Source organism: Rhyacophila brunnea, unplaced genomic scaffold, assembly GCF_057557595.1.
Source record: "Rhyacophila brunnea isolate RB1 unplaced genomic scaffold, BYU_Rbru_1.0 scaffold_3, whole genome shotgun sequence".
Taxonomy (NCBI): Eukaryota; Metazoa; Arthropoda; class Insecta; order Trichoptera; family Rhyacophilidae; genus Rhyacophila; species Rhyacophila brunnea.
In genome coordinates, this window is record NW_028232965.1 from 34,647,151 (window position 1) to 34,664,337 (window position 17,187).

General features: G+C 33.4%; 1 protein-coding gene and 1 long non-coding RNA gene across 2 annotated transcripts; both read right to left on the reverse strand.

Annotated features, from left to right (window-relative positions):
- Positions 1 to 795: 795 nt before the first annotated feature.
- On the reverse strand, positions 796 to 11,723 carry Tsr1 (Tsr1 ribosome assembly factor). Its single transcript, XM_085952823.1, has 12 exons — positions 11,539 to 11,723; positions 8,341 to 8,611; positions 7,046 to 7,615; positions 6,611 to 6,782; positions 6,092 to 6,199; positions 5,597 to 5,862; positions 4,466 to 4,589; positions 4,112 to 4,384; positions 3,503 to 3,592; positions 1,554 to 1,661; positions 1,261 to 1,381; positions 796 to 1,040 (listed from the first exon to the last, which is right to left on the reverse strand). Exons 1-12 carry the CDS (start codon positions 11,633 to 11,635, stop codon positions 880 to 882), a joined length of 2,361 nt encoding a protein of 786 aa, XP_085808949.1. The 5' UTR covers positions 11,636 to 11,723; the 3' UTR covers positions 796 to 879.
- Positions 11,724 to 15,385: 3,662 nt separating this feature from the next.
- On the reverse strand, positions 15,386 to 16,805 carry LOC147068254 (uncharacterized). Its single transcript, XR_015071370.1, has 3 exons — positions 16,668 to 16,805; positions 15,748 to 16,002; positions 15,386 to 15,624 (listed from the first exon to the last, which is right to left on the reverse strand). It is a non-coding gene; the product is annotated as an uncharacterized LOC147068254 (long non-coding RNA).
- Between the last annotated feature and the right edge of the window lie 382 nt (positions 16,806 to 17,187).

Consider the following 17,187-nt stretch of genomic DNA (forward strand, 5'->3'; position numbering starts at 1 on the left):
GACACACATATACAGTAACTTTCGTCAAGATTTGATTTTGTGTGCAATATGTTGTGCATAAACTTACCTTCCGTTCATTATTTATAGATTAGAATTCCTAAATACTTATAAAATGTGTTTTAAACAGCGTAAAGACTTGTCTTTATCATGGTAAACTATATACTTTTGACAGATCGATACCTACATGCGAAGTTGTCACCAATGCGAAAGTTCTTTTTTAGCATAAAAGCAGTAACTGTGGTAGTGCCTTTTTGCTAGGAAAATAACGGTTATTGCCTTTATGTAAAAAAATGCAGTTGTCCAATTTTTTATTAACGATATTTAGTGCTTTTTCGTAATATTACTGCTTTATTTGTTCACAACTTAGATAGAATACAAATTTTCTCACAGATGGCATTCACAACTCAATTTGCAATTTTTTTGTTTTACTGCCTTCTTCCTAAGAAGATCTCTCCAGATAATTTGTCCAGCAGTTTTGTATTAACTTTTTACTGTTTTCTTTGCCTCTCTGTCCCCACTCTACCATATACATTTTTAAACTTTGAAAGTCAGTCTTTGAAAGCATACTTTAATACGTGGTGACTTCTTCAGTCTTGGGTAACATTCCTAGTCATAAGTACTGAAGTTGCCTCACATCAAAACTTAGTGGGGAGGGCTTGGTTAGTAGGAAGACTTAGGGTACATAAGACATCTCTGGTAGCGACAGCAAAATATAACTCATTCAGTGTTTTTATTCTTCAAAGTAGTCTCATTAATGTGACCTGTATAATAAGTATTTTCAATAAGACACTGGTATAATAGAAAGATAATGACTTTATTGTAATCATCTTTATTATATTATAACGACATACAAAAATAAATGTCTAGCCTGGACAATTTTTAGTCCTGCATTATTTCAGCTCCGCCATTGACTTCTGTGTTGTTTGCGATGCACTCATCATAACTCCATTTTGGAAAAACTCGTTTATATAAATTCAATAAGATGGTGTCCTGAGATTTTAATTGATTATCAAAAACACATTTCATATGACCATGAGTACCTGAAACAGAAGACAATTATTAGTACATTGTTATTTCACAATGTTTTCAGAGTGATACTTTGATATGGTATCAGAAATGTGTCTTGACGTTGCTGACTAAAATTGGGGAGTATTTTCTCAAAAACAGTAAGAAACAAAATTTAATGGAGACATAATGTTTAATAAAACTTATAGCTAATTAATTTTAGCCTTGTGAAAAATAATTACACAAAATACTAACCGAGGGGTTCTTTTATATGACCAGTTCTTCCATACTTGCTCCGAAGTTTGCATGGTTTGAAGTAAAGAACATCGTCCCGGTTGAAAAACATAAAACGTATCACAGCAGAACGTTTATGGACCTACAAAATATGAAAGTGTGAAATAGCAAGGTAAAAACATTTCAAAATAAACAATGTAAAAAAATATATAAAATTATGGGTGTTTGAATTATCTAATTAGGTGTAACTGTATTAATTATAGTTGTAGTTTCATAAATAACTAGGCAACGGAATCAAGAATAAACAAATTTACCTTCAAAGGATGACCTGACAACACAATCCTCTTGATAACAATCCTATCAGGGTTACAAGATAGCAAAGATCCAGTGGCTATCAATTGAAGTGAGGCATTGTTTTTTATCTGCAGAAATTACGGAATCATGAATACAGGACACAGTATTATAATCAAACATCTTCAACAATACAAAGTGCAAGTGAGCCAAGACTTTGTGGGGTGTGAACATGCATTTTCATAAATCATATTATGTAATGAGTTTGCTGGGGGAATATTAAATAATTGAACACTTTACCTACCGCGAAAATTATAACAAATACTGACAATGTTTGATGAAATATCGCAAAATTAAAAATTATACATGAACTTGCCGATAATTAGTTTCAATCATATTTTAAATGTCTACTTGTGTCGCTGAGTTTCAAAACCCGCTATAACACTTTTTCATTATGTTGAGAAAATCAACAAAAACTTTTTGAACTAAAAAGGTTTTTGAATGTTTCAGTAGTGTTATAGCGGGATTTGATAGACACATTTATTTTGTTTCATAAATGACAGTTAATCGTAGCGGCTTTTGAAAGAGGCGATAAAATTTTCATGTAGATTTTAATAACGAATCCATCGATATATATGTTACACCGAATGTGCGAAATCGACTATTACATGAAATGGGCAAAATTTTGGCTAATTCATGTAATAGTCAAGCCTGTTGCCTTATTCATGAATAAGGTAAATTTTCTACCGAGTACATGAAGTCGCCAGGGCATGGAATTCTTAAACTGTCAACATGACAGCAGAAAAAGTAAATTTAATACGGATGATTTTATTAGTTATAATTGGACATAATATAATATTATTAGGTTAGGTTGGGTTAGGTTAGGTTAGGTTAGATTAGGTTTTGAAATTCTGAATTATTCAACTGAATGTCCATTTTGAGGTTAGCTAACAAGTGTCAACAATACAATCGACCATTGCATGTACGATACCCAAGCACGAATCAAATCGCGAAAATACCTTTAAATAAAATTCATCCGTTATCATATTATAGTTCTAGTTTTTTTGCGCATAGTAAATGGACATGAACGTCATTTTAGTTATTGATTGGTATATTTTTATATTATAATCAATGACATTTGACACAAATTTGGTTAGTTGCAAAAAATACCACCGGAGCGCGACCACCTATTTCGACCATAGACAATATACGTATATTTTGACCAATCCACGAGCATTTCACACATTTAGTTTAGTTGCAAAAAATACCACCGTAGCGCTAGTATCTAATTTGTCCAAGACATGAAGTAGGCAGAAAAATTACTGCCGATTTCACGCACTCTCCAGATATTTTGTCTAATTCATGAATAAGACAACGGGCTTGCATTTTTCATGATTTAGGCAAAATTTTGCCCATTTCATGTAATATTCAATTTCGCACATTCGGCGTAACATATATATATCTTAATTATTTCAAAAAAGTGTTATAGCGGGTTTTGAAACTCAGCAACACACTTACTGTCACTAACCTACCAACCACATTTAGGTATGACTAATATGATAAAATAATAATATTAAGCCTATTCATGGAAGAATTGACATTTTTAGGACTATTTGTAATGTTATTTACGACATACTAAAAATGCATATACACAATCCGACAGGCGCCATAATATAAACAGGATGCAGTGACACAAGACAGTGCTGAGTTTGACAAATAAAAATATGTATTACATGAGTAAAACAAAATAAAATATTTTTTTCAAATGACCCAACAGTGAATTATATGCAATTATCATGAATTTATATTTTGACTGGAGCTGTATGTGAATAAATCTTTAAAGCAAAAAACTAAACACATCATTTGTGGCATGTACAGTATGTAGAGATTGGCTATACATACCACATTGGGAGCAGTAAATAGTATTAATTTTTATGTCATATTTTTATCAGGAATAAAATATAGTATTTACCTTATAACAAAGCACCGATGAGGGATTGAACTGAATTGGTGCAAAGAAAGTAGCTACACAAGTAGAAGCGGGCTGGAAGTATCTTTCATACTGAAAATATAATAAACATATTTCGATGTACCTATGTCAAATCTAAAGTCTCGCACGTACAAACTCGGCACAACTGTATCATTTTGTCTATGTGATTCTGACAGCATTCACAAAACATAATTATTGTCTAACTTATTGTAGATACATCATTGTCCATTGGAAAAAAAATCTGTTGGTCTTTGCAAAAAAATTGGAAGAATGTCAGCACTAATGTTGCTTTCCGATAGTTCAACAATTCACCGTGCCAAAGTACACAGACTTCTTGGTGATTCATCATTGCGCCGAACTGTCATATCGCAGACCACGAAAATGTCAAAGTGACGGTGTGGTAAGGTCCAGTACAAAATCACTTAAATCGCATCTGTGTACGCGGACAGGAATACAATTTTGTTTGTATTGCATAACGTGTTGAGTCGAATGTTTGGAGCCTAATAGTTACATGGTTTATCTAATCAAAAATATTGTACAATTATTTAGTTTTTTTGAAATATTTTATATAAGTTGACACGTCAAACTCACTTTGTGTTTTTGGCCATTTGAATGTTGGCTAAATATGGGTGAAACTGTGTATCTTCGATATCCGCATTGGAATAGAAGTTTTTCTTTGCTTTTGATTGGTTCGTCACTGGCACCGGTCCTCCGTAAAACAATATTCACAACAGACATCTTGTGCTCATGCGGCAGCAAACCAAACAGAACCATCGCATTTTTGGATGTGATATTTTTCTCTGAGATGAATGATGCCCATGTAACTTGTGGTACATTTCTAATACAAATTGTAATGTATCCAGACTGTAATCAAAACAATGAAGATTAATCATATTGACAATAAAATAAAATCTCGCAAAACATTTAAGAACAAACATAAATTACCTGGACACCATCCCGGTCTTCTGATTCCTTGAGCATTCTTTTGCGGGTATGTTCAAAATTTTTAAATTGGAATATTCTCGAAAAATCTTCAGGCAAATTCTCCTTCGTATCCCAAGGTGATGTTCTAAAACATAAATAAAATATTAATTCAATCTAACTTCGCCGTAAACAGATGATATAATTTTACCATGGATTTTTCCGCATCACATGTTATTTTTCAATTTGTCATGGATTCAGAGCAAGGACCGAAATGGGTTGGGAAAATTACTAACAACCATTCGTCATAATAAAGACCAGTTAAAATTACCTTCGCTCACTGGCGATATTACATGAAGAAGATGAGACTGTCGCTTTTTCAGAAAATACTGAAATACTAAAGACGCATGTGAAATACCAATAGAAGATTTTTTAGGGGAGCCCCAAACCCATATTTGTATTGAACCTCCACATATTTAAAATCGCCAACCTCCACTCCAAGTAGCCAAAACAAAACGTCAACAGCAGGTAGCCATTTTCTTTTTTATTTACAAACACAGCAGATGCGGAGCATTTTTGACATTAATTTTTGCCTATACACCAATAACATTTCACATTCCCAAAGATGGCATGTGCAAGTGCCAAAACACAACAATCCATGTTATGAGCAGCGCTAGCTGTGTACTGATTAGCCCAGCCTACTACTTACTTGCGCAGGAAGAAATGGGATTTACGCAACTTATTTTGGTAAAGTTATATTACATAATGTGAGTAGTAAGATATCGAAAATAATAAATTAATTTATCACATCAACTAATATACATTAGGTCCTCGTTATCCGAGGGTAATGGGACCAAAAAATACATGTTAAAGCGAACCGCTTAAAACTGGTATAATTGGACACGTGTACAAAACAGAAATAGTGTAGGAGTATGGGGTTGAAAGATTGAAAGTGACAGTTGACGACTGTGAGCTATTGTGCTTGTGTTTTTTTTTGTGTTTTTATAGTTTTTTTGCATTCCCCTGCAAATTCGTAACTGCGGGGACTCGGATAACGAATACTCGGATAATGACGACCCCCTATAATAAAATTTGATTATACTTTGGGTTAAAATTAAACCATTAAATACTGGTGATAATAATATTTTTAAGAACCTGAATGATTCGAGCCCCCGGTATTTTTGGAATCGTTCCTTTGCTGGTATATTATCCGGTGTGTCAACCTCGTCTGGGAACAACTGATCACTGCGGGCTGCTTTTATTTTTTCCAGCATTTCTATTTCGTCAGCTGCATCCATATTCTGGTCATACTTTTCGTCGGAAACGCCCACTTCAGATTCTGTTGCAGTTTCACATTCATCCATATTGTCTTTCTCATCTGCACCATATTCATCTTCACACGACATAAATTCGTCAGCATCCTAAAAAATTATGGAATCACAGAATATTTAACAAGTTATAATTATTACAATACTGTTGATTGAGTGAAACCATACCCCACCTTCTTATATGAGTAAAATATATTGTATGAATGCTTTTTCTCATAAACAACCTATTATGTATTGTAATAAAATATGAATAGTAAACTTGAAAAAAAACATTAATTAAAGTAGAGTGACAAATACAAGTACAAATAATGATAATAATCACCTCATCACAACTTTCTTCTGATACCTCCTCTTCATCAGATTCACCAATCCATGTTGCCTGATAAGCTGACATTCCTTTGGGGATTTTTTTCATCTTTTGCTTTTTAGTCTAAAAATATAGGTACATAAGCATGTTGGCATAATATAAAATAAGCTCCTTCGACTTATAAGGAACTGTCAACTGACGATGGACCCTATTAGTAGACATATATTCAGCAGTTATTATCCCGGGAAGTAAAGTGTCGGGCGTGACTTTTTAACACTACCGCCCATGACGTTGAGTAACACGTTGAGTTGTGGATAAAAAATAGTCCAACTGGAGATTCTAATGGGATGCATTTGCAAACAAGTGAGACATGTTAACTGTACCAACAATTATTGTAGATAACAGCCTTTTTTATGGAGTTGGTCTGAGAGATATCCCTGTTATTTTAGAGCAATTAATTAACAGAAACGTGATACCGTCTTAACTATTTAGAATAGCCCTGCCATGCAGCTTGGAAAAACTAAATATATTTACTTCTTCCTGTGCATTTTTTATTTCTTCCTCATTCGGCCAGGTCTGTTCAGCGTCCATTGCATCAGGTATATTTTCGGATACAAGACTTTCCTGTTTCTCTGCATCTGCTTTTTCCAAAAGTTTCATTGATTGAAACGTGATTGTGCCACTCGGCTCAGTATCTCCATTTGCCCTAAAAATTAAATTCTTTAAATTCTATGGTTAAATTAGGATTCATCAAAGTCTGATGTCAAATTCCAAGATAAGTAGGTATACAGTTATCAAAGGTATTTGATTAATCTATAGCTATACGAATTGAAATAATAATGGTATTTAACATTTTCTTTTATGTAATTTACAAACGTAGTTTCTTTTCTCGGGTACTAATGTTTCAAACTCTTAAATTTTTTATGAATCTATATGCTTCATGAGAACTTTCATAAGTAAACGACCCACCTTGTTTTTACCAATTGATGAGGATCCGTAGTTTCATAAATACATGACATTTGAAAATCTCCCAAGCACGGGATATGAATCAAACCATTGACGCTCAGAGGAACTCCTTTTAAATATCCAGAAACTTTAAGTTCACCCATATCACCGACATCATCAGGAGTGTAAGTATAAGTTTCAGCGAGTAAATACGGCCTCTTTTCTCTGTGATGAAGGTATTTACGTTTTTGATTACCGATACGTCTGAATAAGTTAAGGGCATCTGAATTTTTGTCAAATTGAAAGATTTTCTCTTCCGGTAGCCATTTTGATATTAGTTTTTGAATATTCTGCTTTTCCTGCGTTCTTTTTTTAGGGTTCAAACTTTCTATGTCCATGACTGCTACTATCGGGGTGGGCATTCCTTGGCCGATGGCCGAAGCTAATATTTTTTCACCCCATTCGTCAATAGGCACATCTACCGCAGACATCAAAAACAGCACCGAATCAGCTACCTTTAGTGCATCTAGCGTTTCAAATTCATTCTCTACTTCAGGAGAGATAAAAGAAAAGCGTTGCTTAAAGACAGGTAATCTGAAAAATTATATTAATCTTATAAAACATGATAATAGTCTAATGGTTTTGAAACAGATTTTTATTGGCAACACTCAAGCACCACTCATTTTTTTAGATTAACAGTACCATAAAGGATAACACCTTTAAATCTTAGTTTAAAAAGTAAGTATTGTACTTTGAACGGTGTCCAATAATGCCTTGACAATTTGGTGTGTGCATTTCTGATCGCGTAAAATTTTGCATTATATTTTTATTCTATGCATACCATGACAAAAACAAACAAAAAAATAACCTAAAATGTGGTAACGATATTATTATTTTGGGGTACCCCAAAACCCGGTTGGGAATCAAAGAATCTAATGAAATAAATAATTACAAGATAAAAAGAATTTTTATATACCACGTTTATAAATTTTCTGTTGAATCATTTAAACTTTACAACTCTATGTATTAATAAATACTTTTTTTTGTACTTGATAGAAATACTGAATAAATATAGAATACTGAAATGTCATTTTGACATTTCATATCGATTTCCATAGTAACGCACGTACATATTAATAATTTAGTTGCTAGGACTGGACACACAAGAAAAAATATGTACTGGACAAACAAGAATACGAGCTAATAAAAACGTGGTAATAACCTGAAGAATGCCATAGAAGGCGAAACTTTATAGAGCATTGCAAAGTTTTCACTAAAAGTTCATCTGAAGTAATAGAATCTCGGATAAAAAACCATACCCAATATGGACAATGCCATTCGGCGAATTAGTAACAACAGCATCATCATGGCAAGTGCTAAATATGTCAATAGCAGCCTTTGTTTCCAGCTGAATATTTAACGGAATTATGCATGTTAAAAATGGTGCTGTATAGATTCCACCAATTCCTCTTTTCTTCATAAGTATTTCCTCTCTCTTGACTCTACGTGACTGCAATGCTTGATGTTTCCGCTCATCTCTGCGCAACAAGAGGCGATTTCTTCGAGTAATTACCTTCACATTAACTTTCCCTAAAAATAATAACAAAATATAAACTCAATTCCTGTAAATATTCAAGTCAGCAAAGAAATATTTTAGAATGATTTCAACTTCGGGGTGCAAAATTATTGTCCCAGCTAGCACAAAATACATCAATGCATTTTGAAATTGAAGTCTTTTGAATAAATTTTCAGATTTAAATCAGTTTATTTAAATGTACGTATTTAAACAGGTCTTTACCCACTGTACAATCCCTACTAGTATCAGTAATCAACCACAAAGAAATAACTGTGATAAAACGAAACAAAACTTCAGATGTTTCAAAATACAGTCGAACTTGGTTATTACGAGGAAGATGGGGCTGACTGAATTTGCTCGTTATAAGCGTTACTCGTTATATCAGAGAATAGGTATTTTTAAATGAGCGGTCACTTAACACAAAAAGTCGCAATTCAAACAAAAATACACAATTATAATTTATTTAGACACATTACATTTTTCTGTCAATCCACTTTTCTTATAAAATTTAAAATTGATTCTTGTTTCATTGTTTTCACTCTCATTGTTCTTGAATTTCCCCTCAAAGCATTAAACCCATTAAAAAACTCTTGGGTGTTTATTATGCATTGTCCAGAGTAAGCATATGTAGAACATAAAAAATCTGAAAACCATCGTAAAAATCTCCAAAACAAGCATGGCATTCATAAACTACAAAAGAAGTTGTTTATAGTAATGAAAGCTAGTAGGTACGTACTGACTTCACAAACCTTGGATTTTTTACATGCGATTTCAACCATATGCGTGGATACTTTTTCAATATTGTCGGCGAAAACACCAATTAGGTAGGTACTTAAACACTCAACTAGTGTCATAAACGTAATCCGATCCCGGCAGCATCCTGTCCGGTCGGATTTTATTGCTTAGGGTCGAAATTTTTTTAAACGATCAACACATTAACAGTTTTAAAAAAAAAATTGACGATATTTTAACTCGATATACCCGATAAGTAGCTCGTTATAAAAGTGAATAAACGTATGGAGAAAATCATAAACTAAAATGTCAACGAATGTTTCCTCATTACATCCGAGATCTCGCTATATCCGTGATCGTAATAACCGAGTTCGTCTATATATGAATATTTACAATACAGTACTCTCTCAGTAATCCGCCATCCTAAAAACCAGACAAGTGTTAACCAATTAGTGAAAGCGGCGGACTATTATAGTGCATACATACAAAATATGGTAAAAATTAAAACAGCTATTTCGGAAAAATAGTTTGTATTTAGATAGTTTGTATTAAGAAATTTGTACTAGTAAATAATGGTTTTATTTACAATCAAAATCCAGTATTTACTAAATTATACATATTTATAAACTAAGTTAATTAACTAAATATTAAACAGTAAAATCACTTGACACAACCAATTGTTCAGTGAGGCAGATATTCTTCAATGTCTTAGGATTCCTGGCTTTCTCTATGACCAAAAGCTTCAGTTTGTGTGTCCCGGTAGCATTGGAGCACGGCATAATTGTGCTACAGTCCTTGAGCACTTTCTTCGTGATGAACGTATGTTTTACGAAGGAGAAGTTTCCAAAATAAACCCGTCTCATCTGCGTTGTATACTTGTACACGGCGGACTACTGAATTTTACAATTGAGTGAATTATAGAGCTTGATTTTGTGCTTTCAACAAGTACAAATAACGGCGGATTATAGTAGTTGTCGGATAATCGAGTGGCGGATTACTGAAAGTGTACAGTACCTACTGTACATAAAAAATTTCCATTCAATCATTTTAGACACTTATTTTATTTAGTTTTACTGAAATATCTGAAACTCCAATGTATTTATATAAATATATCTTTGTTTATCCTGCCAGCGCGCATTTATTTCATTTACCCACCGCGAATGTCTATACTAAGTTACTCTAGTCGTCTAGACACTAGTGACTAGAATAACCAAGGTAATAATAAATCAATAATTCCGTTGCGATACATTCCACTCATGGTGGGTACAATGGATTGAAGGTGCTGGCAGCTTGTATAAACACATTACAGTTTCGGATACCTATTTCAGTAAAACCAAATAAAAAAAATCTCTAAATTGACTGGCATCTATAAATATAACGCCAAACACATTTTTCATATGAATCGTTGGTGGTTGTGACTAGTTGTTCGCCGTCGTCAGCTGTCAGTCGCCATTGTTGAATTCTGCTATCTTATTGTCATCGAATTATAGTATGCGGTCCAAAAAATGATAGTATTTCAGCAAAAATTATAGGACGTGTCGAAAATGTAATTTTTTGTTATACTTTTTAGTACGCGGACTAAAATGATCTGCACACTACACGTACTATAATTATAGTTCGGTTGGCAACACTGCGTTCACTGACAGATGGCCGCGCGCGCGGGAGGAGAACTAGTCACAAGACCCGAATCGTTTTCTGCAATGCCTGGGAAATACATTATTTGCTTACGAATAATGGTAATATTATAGTACTACATATCATCATTTTGGTGAAGATGTTATGAGGCCAAAACCCAAACCAAAAGCTAACACAACCTACTTATCCAAAGTTACTATGGGTAGGTTGTTAGGTTTTGGTTTGGTTTTTAGTCTCAAAAGACCTCGATCACAAAAACGATATGGAGTACTATAGAATTACCTGAATAATGGTATATTTATAATTTGCCCGAAGTAGTGCATCGAAATATTGAATGGTGAAATACGGGAAACAAGACGTTTCATATGGACTAGTTTATAACTCACATCAATAATATTAATTGGAATGACTAGGTAGGTAGCTACATTTGTATAAATAAATTCAGTGTTCAACCGATATGGTTACACCGATTATAAATGCAGCTTGCAGTAATCAATTTATATCCATGAATATAAAATATTGTAAGTTAACTTTATAAATTATAACCTATAATCTCCACGTGAATATAAAATACCTTTGGTGGCGGCATCAATGGATCCCTTTGAGCGATGGCGACCAACTTTGTGTGTTTTGTTGCTTTGTTTAAGAGCCCCCGATCTATGCGCTTGCATTTTATGGTTATATTTCGACAAAAATAAACTTTATTTTCGAATTACAACCAAGTTTGAAAGGAAACGTCAATAATATTGACCATAGACTAAAATTGAGAAATATTATGGAGATAATGCAATATGCATGCGGTTGCCTATGTCTATGATTGAGAATATCAAACATACCAGCGCTCCATTGGCGAGCCAAAAGTCCGAAGACAATAAATCGTCAGATTTCAACAAATGAATAAAACAGTCGAGCTGTCAAAAGTCAAAAGTTGCGATTATCTTACTATAATGTTGTGTTATTTATATGTACACTTGCATAAAATAATATAGTAGTGAAAACAACACGAGTTTTACGTTTTCTTTTATGAATTTCATAAATTTAAATAAAAAAATAATTGATAAATTTCTCATTTTCTAAAATGTAAATTAACAAATTAATCAATGAAAATGTTTAAAACAAAATTATAGTACGATAATCACAACTTTTATCTTTTGACAGCTCGACTTTTTTATTCGTTCGTTGATCAGTAGCAGAGCATAGACAAATCAGACGATTAAAAGCCTCCCTCCAAACCAAAGCGAATTATTCGCCAATCAAGCTTGTATTGGCTTACGGGACAGAGCACGCTTGCGCGACCGCCTTGCGTCTTGAGTGCGAATTTGCAGCGAATATTCGCTGCGATTTTCGGGAACTCTGTCGACAGCGAATTTATTCGCGGCGGACAATTTCGCCAAGGGAATTAGTAAGATCAAAATGGCGAAGACATTGAGCAGCTGATCGAGTTGGTCCGGAAATATCCAATCCTTTATGATTTCTCTGACAGTGACTACAAAACATAAGAAAGAAAGATAAGATATGGGATGAAATTGGCAGGGAAATTGTTGAAAATGGAATGAAGGTCGTCATAATAATAATATTATGTAGGTATCTTTGTCTAACCAAAGTATGTAAAGTTTTTTGACAGGGTGAATACGCTATTATAAATAAATAACTTTAATCTAAGGTCCCGATATTTAAAAAATACATATTATTAATTTGCGTCATGCACAGCCTTTAATAACAGAAACTTTATAGGTAGGTAACTTTGATTGTTAGTGCACTGACAGTTCTAACTTATTGCGATCGTTTGACGTTTTGGTTTCGACTTCTACACTACTTCAATCATATTCGGTATCGGTCACGTAAATACCCATTTTATATTCGTCGATAATATCTTGATAATATTTTTTTAGGTTAGATAGGTAGTCTTTAAGATTATTTTTTTGCTTCTAACATTATGCAGCATAGCATTTCTATTGTAGCTAAAGATATAATATATACATATAGGTAGATAAGTAGGTACTCCATGTCGTCATTGTGGTATTTTGTAAGGTTTTAGACCAAAAACCTTACATACTACTTACTATCAGGTTATTTACAGTAGGACATACCTAGGTTGTGTTTGTTTTTTGATCTCAAGAGACCTCAATCACAAAAACGATATTATGTACCTATATACCTACTAGGTATATATTTCCTTCATTATGTATAGGTATATTGAGCTAATTAACTGGTTTTGCCCAGTGCCGACCGCGAACCAAGATAATATCTACATGTTCCATGTACCTACCTAACATAACCAATGTTTTCTGTTTCACATTAATTTGTATACCTACAAACATTTTAAACTTAATTGAGATGTTCTTAAACTTCTGTTCATGTAATATTATGTAGGTAGGTATATCTTGGTCTGCATTAGGCAATAAGATTAATAATTTTATGTGCATGTAAATATAAAGGTCAGGTACCTCCTCTAAGTACATAATATTATATTATCATCATGGATACCTACCTGAATGATGTTGGAGATATACTAATGCTTTGTGATGAATTTAATTTTAGCAAAGATCTTCAACCTTTCAACGTAGGTACAAAGCACCAGAAGAAATTAAAAATGAAACCCCCGGCATTAACAGGAATAAAATAATATTTCATCATAAACATCAGTCGGGGTCATTCCACTGCTAGATGAAAGCCTCTTCTAGCTCCTTCCACTATTTTCGGTCTCTAGTTCTTCGCTGCTACATACTTTTATTGTGCTTCACGTGAACAAAGAGATCAACTAAGTGAAGTGTCAATCAACAAAAGTGGCATTTGTGCACAATGTTAAGGCCATGCATTAGTTGAGGCACGGTCTAAAAAGATCGTTGCTAGGCGATGTGCGGATTGCGGGTCGCGGGTGAAAATGACGCCTGTCAAACGAAATATTATTTCTCATATAAATCCAACATACGTCCATTTTATGTTCGGTTTATTATTCTATTAGTATCAATAATAATATATTCATTGACATGTTTGCTTTTTAAAGTAAATGGGTAAAGTTTTTAGTCATCTTTACACGATTTTAGAATTAATTGGCCCGTCGCCATCACGCAGCAAAGTGACGTGCGTCCGACTCCACGTTCTCTCAATGAATGCGAAGCAAGTACAAATTTTCGTCGCGCGTACAGTTGAACATTATTTGGCGTTTCACTGATGCGTCACCTTAATGAATTTTCCAAAACATTAAGTGTGATAATATAATATACAAGGATGAATAAGGCGTCGGCGAGGGCCAAGGTCCATTTTATGATTCCTCTATTGATGTACCTATTTTTATTAAGAAAAATGTTTGCCGTAGAATGGGGTGAATACTGAATAGACCCTTTTTAAAATTTCTATTTTTCTGCTACACATTATTGGGACAAACATGAATGACTTAAAACCTGTTTCTATGGACATAATCATACTCTAAAATATTTTTCAACTACCATTTATTATCAAACAGCCAATTTTGTGTGATGTCTCTTTCTATCCAGCGTTGGGGTGATTATAGACATGGCGGGTGGATAGAATCGAATAATGGTAATTTCCTAATGTTAAAAATGTAATTAAGTACCTACTGTACATTACAAATTTATGTAGGTACATTTAAGTATGTAAATCAAAATCAAAAATATAAATTTAAATGTTATACAACACAGTATCATGTAAGTATTTAAAAAAACATATACTTACATAAACATCTATTTATCCAAGAATTATTTGATACTTGAATCTGTATTTTATTTACCATATTCGATGGATGTATGTGGTGTATTTTGTAAAATATTTGGTACGTATTTATTATTTAACTAAGCGTATTTAATTTGCTACGTGACCTGTAGCTCTTTTATAATCACAAATTATTGTTGAATGTTCCGAAAATGAGTTTATGTGCCGAAACAGCTGTCAAGGTAAATGACTGAAAGTAGAATTAACAAAAATAACTATATTTCAAAACCATTATAATCCATCTACCATGTAAACACCATTTCAAGTAATAAAGAAATAAAAAGTCACTTAATTAAATAATATTATACTAGAAAAAATATACTATCTATATACCCACTTAATTTTCATTTAAAGTTGTAAAACGCCCGGTTACTAAATAGAGGAAGGACAGAGTCTTCTGGCACGACCGAATCACATTGGAACGGTGTTATTGTCATTTGAAAGTAACAATACTGACACCTAAATGAGTCGCCTGCACTGCCAGAATCATCTGAACCCTGTCTACCTATCTATATACAATTTATTGTTATTTTTTTTCATATTTGTCCATTTTATTACAATATCGTGTTACTTTTAAAGCTCATTGTAATTCTAATAATTATATAAATATTTTTCTTGTATTCTGTGCAAAAATGATTATTAAAACTTTCTTAACCTAAACCAAGTATTTTTTATTGAATGATCCTGCAAAAATATTCAAGTACAGTTAAGTGACATATTTTGTTTCGGTGTATAAGCCATAAATAAATATACATAAATAAATTATATTTAATATATACATGTATACTGTATGTATAGCCACGGTTGGTCTTGCACTTGTTGCTGTAGCTATGCGATCTGGTGTGGTCCATTATCCAAAAACACTCAATCACATCCCTGGTCAAACAGCGGGCAGCCGTGTAGTGAGTCTGGCTGGCCTATGGTGGCACTAGAATGATTTAATATACACAGTCTGTTAATTTGAATATGTTTTCGACTGAAAGTTGTAAAAATATTAGAAATCAGGATTTAAATAATTAAAAAACTGTTTCATTAAATATCATATTCATACCTATGCAAAATTTTGATTCCTTTGAAGTACCTATACAAAATACGGATGAATATAAACCAAACAAAAATATTTGTTACTGGTACTGCCATAGTAAAGTAAAGTTTAACATACTTCCCTAATAAAACAAAATTCCCAATTCTTGTCGTTCTGTAGATGTTTCATTTCAGTTTTTACCAACGATCCACTAAATATGAATTGGTCATAAACACTCAAAGGAAATCTGGCACTCATTGCCAGAATGTCCATGTCAGATACCTGCATAAAAATAAATGTCATGTTATGATATTATACGTAATGAATATGAATGTATCAGAAACAACATAGATTTTATTACGAATTTCACAGTTACAGAAAATTTTCTGCGCTCATTTTTGAAAGTCTCCAAGTATGACGGGTATATTCGCACATGGGTGCAGTTAATGCACCCAATGATTTTCGGGAAACCTGCCCTTTCTTGAAGTCTGAAATTAAAAAATATTTTTACCGACACAAAATAATATTCCCGTTAAATTCTTATTGAGTAGGTAATTTACTTGTTGTGTCTATGCGCAGTTACTCTAGTTACATGACATGTACATTGTAATATTGTATAAATTGATCAGAGGGTATCAACACAACACTAAAGACTGTCAGCGCTGTATGGCGACTGTATGTAAGTATTACTAAGCACTGCTATTATAGCATCGGACACGTTTCCTATGCATCTGCTTACTGATGCCTGGCTCATTGCGCAGAAGACTTGGCCTACCCGTTTTTGGTACGCTCCCTCTGCGTAGAAACGCAAAATAGTCAAAACCTACAATTCAAATAACGGAGACATGTTATTTCAATAGCATATTACCTTCAAATCCTGTTAACCCTTCATGGTAAATGCTTATTTATAATATGTGCAGTTATGAAACTGAGTAAATCTATCTTACATACGAGCCATGGCAATCTTGCCCTGTCATAAAGTAAGGTTATATTAAATGTCGATGTAATTTTTCGCACGCCATCTCATTATATCTTCAGCGTGTAATAAGCATTCAGAAGACGTGTACATTTTGTCAACACACAACTGTCACTTTGACATTCGTATATGTATTTAGTCTATGGCTGCATCCAATGCTGCCGCCTTGTTTCAGATAATTAAAATACACTTTACGCAAAGTGGGTAAAAGTTGTAGCGATTCTGAAAGCGCTATAGTGTATGTGTATTTTTTATATTTAATTCATAAAAATTATAGAATAATTGGCGTAAAATATTAATAATATTTACAATTTTAAATCTGGCGCGTAAATAAAATTATTTAGTCTATGGCTGCGTCGCTGACGCTTTGGTGTGGGGCCAAACGCGAAATTCGCATCAAATCCAAGCGGTAGCGACAGCGATAGCGAGGGCGTTGCGAATTCGCTGCGAATATTCGCTTTGGTTTGGGGGAGGCTTTATTCTCCTCGGAC

Bases quoted from the DNA above. Each gene is read 5' to 3' on its own strand.
- Tsr1 (XM_085952823.1), bottom strand. From the start codon at position 11,635: ATGCAAGCGCATAGATCGGGGGCTCTTAAACAAAGCAACAAAACACAC. The intron at 7,616-8,340 runs GTATGGTTTTTT...ATAATTTTTCAG, and splicing joins AATGGCATTGTCCATATTGG to ATTACCTGTCTTTAAGCAAC. The intron at 5,863-6,091 runs GTGATTATTATC...ATAATTTTTTAG, and splicing joins CAGAAGAAAGTTGTGATGAG to GATGCTGACGAATTTATGTC.